At 38.9% G+C, this 9,981-nt stretch overlaps 1 protein-coding gene across 3 annotated transcripts; it reads left to right on the top strand.

The window, feature by feature from the left end:
- The first annotated feature begins 707 nt into the window (after positions 1 to 707).
- Positions 708 to 8,702, top strand: dnase1l4.2 (deoxyribonuclease 1 like 4, tandem duplicate 2). 3 transcript variants are annotated; one of them, XM_042704606.1, is made up of 9 exons: positions 708 to 844; positions 2,031 to 2,116; positions 3,183 to 3,277; positions 3,833 to 3,919; positions 5,582 to 5,694; positions 6,468 to 6,580; positions 7,085 to 7,242; positions 7,706 to 7,802; positions 8,309 to 8,702. In XM_042704606.1, the coding sequence occupies exons 2-9, from the start codon at positions 2,036 to 2,038 to the stop codon at positions 8,387 to 8,389; spliced, it is 825 nt and encodes a 274-aa protein (XP_042560540.1). In that variant the 5' UTR covers positions 708 to 844; positions 2,031 to 2,035; the 3' UTR covers positions 8,390 to 8,702. The 3 variants fall into 3 exon arrangements, with proteins under 3 accessions (XP_042560540.1, XP_042560541.1, XP_042560542.1); XM_042704607.1 differs by having other exon boundaries at positions 708 to 887; XM_042704608.1 differs by lacking the exon at positions 708 to 844 and having other exon boundaries at positions 1,941 to 2,116.
- Positions 8,703 to 9,981: the final 1,279 nt, after the last annotated feature.

Genomic DNA, 9,981 nt, shown 5'->3' with positions numbered 1-9,981 from the left:
CTCTTCTGTATCCAAAGTGCCATCAGAAAATCTGCAAAGTAATCAGTCCCTTGACCATTACTGTAAATAGCACCTAAGTTGTGAAAACAAACTGCCATTCGACGAAGTTATGATGAAAATTCATAGATATATCCAAATGTCTTTATTAGTAAGGTAACGTATTTACAGCATTAGGTCACTCATTTCTGTCAAATTAGGACAAAAATCTTTTTTTTGTAAACTGAAATCAGACTTTGCAGATGATCCTCATACTGTCTCGTATAAAAGTATGGTCGATTTGCAACGGACTGTGAGTGCACCATTAAATAATTCTACAAACTTGTGTTTGACACAGGGCCATATGTGTTTGAGGAGTACATTATCTGTAATTATCTAAATTACAGCTGAGGCATTTCAAAATATTTACCAACCTCTTAATTTCGTCAATTCTGTCAAAAACATTAAGTGGAATAAAAGGTTTAACTTAAATTCAAAGATACCAGAGTACCAGAGCTGAAATTCAGAGTATAGTTGTCATCATTCCCTAGAATGGCCAAACTGATGCCAACTGCCTGTATCAAATATCTTTTCCGATGCAGTATGCAAAAAGACACAACGGCTGGTAAACGGCTGTAACAGGGAAGGAGTTGACTTCTGTGTTTAATATTACTGCTGTGGTATCTAAGCTACACCCACTATTTCCCCTTCTCAGAGGCAGTTTGCATGCAGCCAGGTCCTGTTTTGAGATCAGTTCATGCAAGATCTGAGTGAATCTCTTCACCAAAGGGTGAGAAGTGGTATTTCATCTTGACCTTAAACAAATCACGGCTGAAGGGCAAATACATAAGACAGTTGTGCTCCCAGGGTAAGCTTTTTTGACTTAAGACAGAGACGAAAAACTGACTGAGGTAAGCTGTGCATTTATCACAGACTGATGTTTGACTTCTCTGCTGAGTTAATGATGTACTGCATGTGGTTACTGGTATGATTGTACTCGCAGTGAACTTTACTTCCTGAAACACAAATTCTTTAAATTAAGTTTCAATCTCTTTAAATACATAAATACATATAAAAGGCAGTTATCTATTCAATTTGCTATATACGCAAAGGTACTGTCATTTTCTAGTGTAGCTCAAAGTGTATACACATATACATATCTTAGAAAATGTCCCAGCGACTGCAGGATGTATATGTAAGTTGCTTTGGATGAAAGCATCTGCTGAATACCAGACCTTTACCTTTACATTATGCTCCTGGATTTATCTGTTTTATTTGTGTGTGTGTGTGTGTGTGTGTGTGTGTGTGTGTGTGTGTGTGTGTGTGTGTGTGTGTGTGTGTGTGTGTGTGTGTGTGTGCAGGATAAAACTTGGTTCAGATGCTTGAACTGCTGTAGATGTGTGTGTTTGTGTATGGGCGTGTGTGTATGTCTGCAGTGTAAAACTCACATCTCTGATGCTTCATCAGCTATATTGTGTGTGTGCTGTGTTGTTGTGAAAAACTAGAACTAGGACACAGCTCTGGTGGTTTCCTCTGTCTGCACGAGCTCATCTCAGTGGTCTGTGGTTGTGCACTCTTGTCTCTTTCAGTCCTGACAACTTCTGGTTTCTTGATAAGTTGCAAACTCTGTTTTGCTGTGCTGAAATAATGTCATCTTCACATCCATGACATTGTAAAAATCAGTAATAATTCAATGGACATTCCTCCAAAATACCTATTTTTAATGATTTTGTTGCCGTTTCATGATTTCCGCTAAGAAAAAATAGTTCTTCACGCAAATAGAACTTTAAAGTTTCAAAAAATCCGTTACCAATGACAGCGGCCATTAATTTTTCGCAGCGGTCAATATAAAGAAATATCAGACCTTCGAAAGTTGGGGTGGCCCATTCAAATCAACTGAACTTTTTGGAACATTCTGAAGTGCCATATAATAAAATCGAGTCTTGTATTATTTATTACATCTGCTTTTGTGTCCTCTTTTTAAAGTCTGATCTCATGAGAAACTACCAGGTCTGGTTTGGTGAATATAGGTCTTCTTGTGTTTATTCAAATAGGCCAGATGAAGGTGGCATCCTTTAATGTCAGACGACTGGGTTTGACCAAAGTCTCTGATGAGAATGTCCTCAGATACTTGATCAAGGTAAGTCATTTCTAACCTGTTCAATGACCCAATGTGTTGTCATGACAATTCCCAATAATGTTACCATGGCATTGTGATGGCAACTGGGACACTTAGTATCAAGATTTAATTTTTAAGGTCATGTTTCAGTAACTGCCTCATGTTCCAATTTAGCATGAAAACAGAGGCCACCAACTGCAAATAGCATACATTTCTAATGATGAATGGCCCGTTAATCTACCACACAAAGAGGTGATGATTAACATGCATATCAAAAGGCTCCGGCTGTAAGGGCAACATTTCACTTTCAGCTGAAACAAGCTTTAATATCTATAATATGGGGGGGTTTCCAAAGCTTGAATGACATTGATTGATTATTCAATTGATAAATTGGTGATTGATTGATTGATTGATTGATTGATGACTTAATGCAGTATTTCCCCTCCTTTAATGAGTAAATTGTAGCTGCTGTCTCCTCTGGAGACACACGGTCAGCTGATAAAGCTGATAAATATACAGTTGTATGTAAAAGTTTGTGGATACATGTCTCAATTACTGTTTGTTTATATATATTGTTTTTTCTGACTTTATGAAACAAATAGTAAAACTCCATTAACACTTGAAGTCTAATTTGTAATGTCTGTTAACTGTATGGGTTGTACTTGCTCATTTTCATTTAAAAAAATGAACATAATGACATTATGTCATTTGCCCAGGGAGTGTCCAAACTTTTGCATAAAAACTGTCAGACGTCTGAACAGCAGGCCTATAACACTCAGATATTATTGAACACAGCCTACATGTAGACCCTGGTAAATATGTGATCCACATTTACTGATGAGGCCTCTGAAGTAAAACCTGCTAGAGTCACCTGTGACTCGTGTAACTAGTACTGTTCTGTAATGATTTAATCATGTCGTTCAAAGTCTTCTGTATAGTGCTGTTGATATACAGCAGATAAGTAGTTGATAATGATTTTGAACTCATCATGATATCAAACAGTGTTGAGCATGAGCAGTGAAGAGTGAGTACAAATGTGTTTCACAAATAACACCCGAGATCTGCTCTGTTTGTCTTTTCTTTGTAGATTGTGTCACGCTACAGCATAATCATGATACTCGAGGTGGTGGACAAATCAGGCAAAGCCATGGCAAAGTTCTTGAGAGAGCTGAACAATACAAGGTCAGTCATCATCACTCTCTCTTGTCTTTCCCACAGTCAACCTTAGTGTGTCTGGGGGACCCATGAATGTGGATGTGAATGACAAGAGACTAAATGTTCTGTTATTTATCTCATCATTATCTTGATGAGATTGAGGGTTACCCTCTGGTGTTACCTGGATGATTGACGAGCAGAACCCATCATTAGTGAAAAATGGAAAATTGTTTGACCCCCACCAACCCAATTATTTCACTAACAAGTCCAAAACATGCCTGGCAATCCAAACATTTAAAAGTGAATCCAGGTGCGGCGTTGTGTTGTTTTCCCATCTGAACTTAGCATTCCACAACCTACGGCGCCAAAACCTGCTCATTTAAATATAAATTAAATTGAAACCCTATGGTTCAAAACAGTGTTAGTGTTAATGATGCGGCACCTCACACCGCTCTCCCTCATGGAAAATGTCAAAGAGAGTGGCAAACAAACAGGCATCTAAAGTCACAGATACATTTGGAACATGATTTTATAACCTTATGCTGTAATAATTGTGTCATGTTTGTGTCTGTGTTGTGACAGGGCAAACAAGAAGCATCCCTATGCCATGGAGGTGAGCTCCAGCTTAGGGCGCTCTCACTATAAGGAACAGTTTGTCTGTCTCTACAGGTGGGTCTCTCTCAGAATTCATGTTTCAGGTCTTCGTTGCCATGTTGAAACTACGAGAAGTATGCTTCACCATGTGTAATTGTGTGCACCCAGAGGCCATCTTAAAACCCCTTAACCCAGAGAAAAGTTAAGTAAGATTAGTGTCAGTTTCAGAGCAACTCAAACAGACGAGCAAGAGAAAACAGCAGCTATGCAAAGACCTTCAGTTTAAAAACTAGATTTCCTATCTTAATAGCCTATATTGTATTTGTCAAACCATCTAAATTCTAGTACAAAACTGTGCTCAATGCTAACCTGTAATATTTAAATAAACGTAAATAGAGTATTCAGGGCCTCTAGATTCTGGGTGTTATGCAAAACAGCGCCCACCACAGACCCAGTATGTAAACTGATGTTAGTCCAGCTCAGGACTGGATGAATTATTTCAGTGAGAATTTAAAAATCGCTCATAATGCCAGAGGTTCTTGTGGCCTAGATTCTCTAGACCTCATAGTGAATGGTGTGTTGAGCCAGTGGTCATGTGGTATTATTTCAGTACATTTCAATGTTAAATGCATCATTTGTGTGGTATCATAACTAAAATATTTGTATACAGAGATTCAGCGCAGAACCAGCTCATGTCAATACTAATTATTTAAATGCTTAGTTGCTGTAAGACCAGACACAATTACATGTTGTTTCCTTGTCCTTTATAACTCCATATCAGATAGTTTATGATTTGCCTTGTAAAAACGTCATGTTCCAAATACCATTACCAGTCTTCCAGCCTAGGCCTGCTTATATATTTGCACCAGCATCTGCTTAGACTTGCTCTCAGGAACACAGAGCTCACAGGCTGAGAGAGACATCTTATTTAGCTTGGTAGCTTTCCCAAGGTCCTGGCAAGAAAAGGGATGGGCTCAAACAGCTGGAGGGGAACAGGAGAAGATTGGATGTAGACTACACTATAAGGAATGACATGAGGCGTGTATTATTTTCTCAGATAGTCGACAATGATTAGGAATCTGTGTGGAATTCCTCTTGGGCAACTTTCTTAAGAAACCCGTGTATGCAAAATTGTTCTTTGGGAAAATGTTGCAAAACACCCTGGCTGAGAGGGAACCTACTGAACAACAAAAAGTTAGAATGATGGCTTCATGCCCATTGACTCGTGCATGCATAGGCTACATGTTGGACCATTAGACAGCAATCGCGAATCATAAGTTTGTAACTCCATACATTCACGTATCTCGCATTGACATTGGCTGCAGTCAGTATCTTTGGCAAGGCACAGTGTAAAGTGTAGCCCAGACATGCAGAGGAGTGGACAGGTAAAAATTAAGTGTTCTCCCTTTGTTATCCGACAGTTTGATTAGATGATTCTTTAGAGGGTAAAATGGTATCCACCCCCCAGAAGAGGTTGCATGACGTCCTTGATAATGTTAGGTAAATTAAGGTCAAGGGGAAGAGAAGTATTAAGCTGCATGTTCTTCTGCCTGGTAAACGGCAGCAGAGTGTGTGTGAGAGAGAGTGACAAAGGGGTGTGGCCAGGTCCTAACGGCATCAGACACCTGCTGATAATCACGGATAAAGGTACCTGAAACAGAGGCAGCAATACCAGGCAATAGATATCAGGCCCGTTGCACACACTAATGGAAATGATGTCCCTTGTGTATGCTGAAGAGAGGACCAGGTGCAGCTGACGGACACCTACCAGTATGAGGACAACCAGGTGGGCGACGAGGATGCCTTCTCTCGAGAGCCCTTCATCCTGCGTTTCTCATCTCCTCTCACAGGTACATACTCCACTTGCTCTGGGGTCCACTGGCAGGAGACACTTCCTCAAACCACCTCTGACAGCAGCTGCGTCTGGTCCACATGTGTGGCCCAAGTCAATCAGAACTAGACCAGACTAAACCTAAAGTCTGTGGCCCACATCAATCAGAACTAAACCAAACTCAGGGTTGGGGAGTAACTAGTTACCGGTACATGTAATGGATGTTTTAATTGTAATTGAAATCCATTACAGTTACTGAGTAAAATATGTAATTCAATTATAGGTACCAATCAAAATGTTGGCGATTACAAAGGGGTTACATCCAAATATTTTCGTTTGGGTAAAAAGACGTGTCTACAAAAGAGATTTTTGTTTTGCATCAAATAATCTGAAATGATGTAATAATATTAATAATAATATTCAAATATTAAAAAAAAATTTAAATACATTTCATAGAATGGTTATTTGATTTTGGATTTTCAATCGCTTCTTTCTCAAAAATACACTTGGACCTGCTAATTCTCAGTTGACGATATCTAGTTTAACTACTTTGCTTCATATGGAGACAAATTTAGTTAATACATACGTTGTTGTTCTAGTTGGTTTAGTACAGAGACATATTCTACATAAGTCTAAACACATTGTATCTAGTTTATGTAGTCAGTTTGAAATGGAGACATGTCTGGTCTAGACATATGTAGACATCATGCAAGTACCTTTACCCTGAGGTAATTTCAGTCCCATCTGTTTTGATTAAGTGAAAATGTTTAAAGGTTTAAATGTTGTCCTCAGAGCTGAAAGACTTTGTGCTGATCCCCGTCCACACCAAGCCAGACGACTCAGAGAAGGAGCTGGATGAGCTCTATGATGTCTTCCAGGAGGTGAAGAGGAGGTGGAAGACAGACGTGAGTTAGGGGTTGTGAAGACTTTTTTAGACAGACATGTTTAAAGGCGACGTCTGCGATTCTGGTGAAAGGGTGTTTGTAACTCGATGGCCCCTCCCTTCCATACTCCTGACACAATGTGTTGATTGGCTAGAATTGTGTATGGCTTGTTCCAAGGCATTTTGTTTGTGTCCAACTACAGACTGTGTATGAACACCTTTTTTTGTTTTTTTGAGCACACACAGAGAATGGACAGCTAGAGGATCGAAAGGAACAATTTCTGTTTATTGGATTAGAATTGCTGACTGCACCTCTGCCGAAGGCACACTTGGCCTTTAATTTCTTGCATTTTCCTCATTCATTTCTTAATCTAGTGGTATGAACATAATACATGATCTCTCTCTCTCTCTCTCTCGCTCTCTCTCTCACTCTCTCGCTCTCTCGCTCTCTCTCGCTCTCTCTCACTCTCTCCCTCTCTCTCTCTCTCTCTCTCTCTCTCTCTCTCTCTCTCTCTCTCTTTCTCAGGACATTATGATTCTAGGGGACTTCAATGCAGATGGTGCGTATGTGTCCAAGAGGAAGATGAAGCGGATCAGAATCCGTAGTGACACAGATTTCCACTGGCTTATTGGGGATGACATAGACACAACAGCACGCACATCTAACGACCACACCTATGACAGGTAGGCAGACTGAAATAAAACACATAGTATATCAATATATCAATATCTTATTTCTCATCTCTTTTTGTCATGTAGGTATTACACTGAACATGTGTATCATGCTCTGCTTGGCTAACTGGGTGTTTTATCTGTCCCGTGGCTGTTACTCAGAAATTATAATCCTAACCTTATGTAAACGTTTTATGAAACGTTTTCATTACTTATTATTAGCCTTTAAATATGCCAATGAGTCCGTCTTTGCTCCAGTATGCCTGATGAAGATCAGACCAAAATGTTGTTTCTTTATTGTCATTATACTTTGTAATTCTCCAAGCTAAGCGTGCAAGACCTAGTTACCTCCTGCAAGACCTAGGGTTAGACCTGCAAGACCTAGTTACCTTCTTTTCATGTCCCCATGTTAGAAAGCACACGTCTTGTAAACAGATCCCATAAACGCAGACCTGTTTTCTTTGCATCTCCATAGGATTGTTGTCTACCAGAAAGACATGCTACAGGCCGTAGTTCCACACTCGGCCAAAGCCTTCAACTTCCACGACGCCTACAACCTCTCTGAGGAGATGGTAAGCTGTGGTGTCTCTCAAGCCTTAAATGATAAATTATGTAAATAAAATATGCACATGAAATCGTGTGTACTCTGTTTGACTGGGAAAACTCGGCTTGTATCAAATGATTGTGATGTGTTGCAAAACAATGTATTGCATGCTACATCCCCCCGAAATGAGTCTTGACTGATTAGAATCAGAATCAGAATCAGAATGGGATTTATTGCCATTACCCCAAAACTTCATCAATGGGGGGCTGTGACAGTTAACTACTTCTGTTATTAAATATATATGCAGTGGCTCAATTAGCCGGGCTCTTACCTCACTTGAATTAATAAAGATATTTTGACATTACATTGGTTGAGTTGAATTGGATGGAAATTGTTCTGCATAAGAGAGCCATATCCATCATTGTTTTCATGCTCCTTTCTAAAGTGCCCCTTGACACCCTGTGTGTAATGTGTGTGTAACCTCTGTCTGTGTATCTGTGACCAGCTTCATGTTGTGGCTCTCTGTGTTCATAGGCTCTATCCATCAGTGATCACTATCCAGTGGAGGTGACTCTACGTCCTGCTAAGAGGGCCCGGAAGAGGAGAAGACAATAGTTACACATGAAATCTATGAGTCATCAACACTGAAAAGATATGCAACAAACAACAATTACAATGTATACCATGAGCACATCATTAAAATGTCATGTCACAATTGCAGTACACGTTACATTTATACTTGTGTTTATTAATAGTGTTTACACAACCACTAAAAGTGGATGATCATTAGGTATGAAATATATAGTTTCATTTTATTTTATTAATTAATTTGCATTCTGAGAGAGTTGAATTCATGCTAAGGCTATAGAGCTAAGTCTATAGAAGAATACTAAAGATGGGATCATTTCATGCTTCCCTGTTATCCTTGCTTATGTATTTAATTTGTTAGAGGGATCATCTATGATGTCATTAACATCACACATCCAAAGCCTGTAACAAGTTTTAAGAACTTCATAAAAATCTGGCTCTATTTTATTATTATTTCTTGGCACACACACATACATATAATATATGTATATATATTGAAATTAAATATATAAATGAATATCGGGGAACCTCCAAAAAAAAAAAATTCTCAGGCTTTTTGACATCCTCAGGTTGAAAAACATTTACATGTCAAATGCTTTGGAAGTCTATAGTTTCACCATTTCACCTTCACTAACAGAGACTTCATTCAGAGACTGAATGAGGGAAGGTCTTCAAAAGACATATTTTGACCCCATTTAGGCTGTCACAATTCAACCATTGAATTCAAACAATGACTTGCTTACAACTTGCTACAAAAACCTCTGTGTTACCCTATATTCGAACTTCAAAATTAAGCAAGTATTGGGAAAACGCTAAGATCCATTACATCTTTTATTACAAAGCAACTTACACATCACATGCACCACACACACACACACAAAATAACCGTTATCTGGAAAGATTCTTGAGGAAATATGTTTAAGAGATCCAAAACCTACGCTTCAGAAAGGAAGCTGTGTATGAATATTGCTGATGGCTGAAAACTTTTCTACATTTACTTTTCTGTGTCTAAGTGGTAGGTCTTTTGTTCCAAGTCCAAGTTTTTTTTCAAGTCTCCACAGTCTTACAATCCCTGCTTTACCCAGCAAGGGGCAGTCTTTCCCTTACTATTTACTCATACTGTGTCATGTGTCCATATCAAGACAATGTGATATGATAGGTGGACATTAGTGGTTGAACATCAGAAGTCCCTTGCCCAGACAAAACAATTAAACCTGTTATGCATTTGGTCCTTGTCATGGACCACATCCATTCTAGATCAAGGCTGTGTCCATTCTAGAATTAACATGGGGAGGTGGTTACACATTATAGCAGAATGCATAGAATTCCGCTGCACGCTACTATGGTTATGGTTAAGGTATTAAGTAGACACTTCTGTCCAAAGCGACTTACAAAACAGTAGAAAACATTACACACAATAAAGGTATCAGTTTAAATAAAAAAATGAAAACAATCAATTAATAATAATAGCAACATTAATAATAATTCAAAATATCAAAAACTACTACTATGCGTTTGAGGGCTGCAATTGGCCCAGCCTGTTTGCTCAAGACCATCTAACGAAAAACTAAAAATCATGTTGTGGGCCAATGGCAGACTTTTTCGCTTATGAGACACCC

The sequence above is a fragment of the Clupea harengus genome, unplaced genomic scaffold (genome assembly GCF_900700415.2).
Source record: "Clupea harengus unplaced genomic scaffold, Ch_v2.0.2, whole genome shotgun sequence".
NCBI classification, from domain to species: domain Eukaryota; kingdom Metazoa; phylum Chordata; class Actinopteri; order Clupeiformes; family Clupeidae; genus Clupea; species Clupea harengus.
The sequence above is the reverse complement of the archived record's forward strand: the minus strand, read 5'-3'. Positions and strand labels throughout refer to the sequence as shown.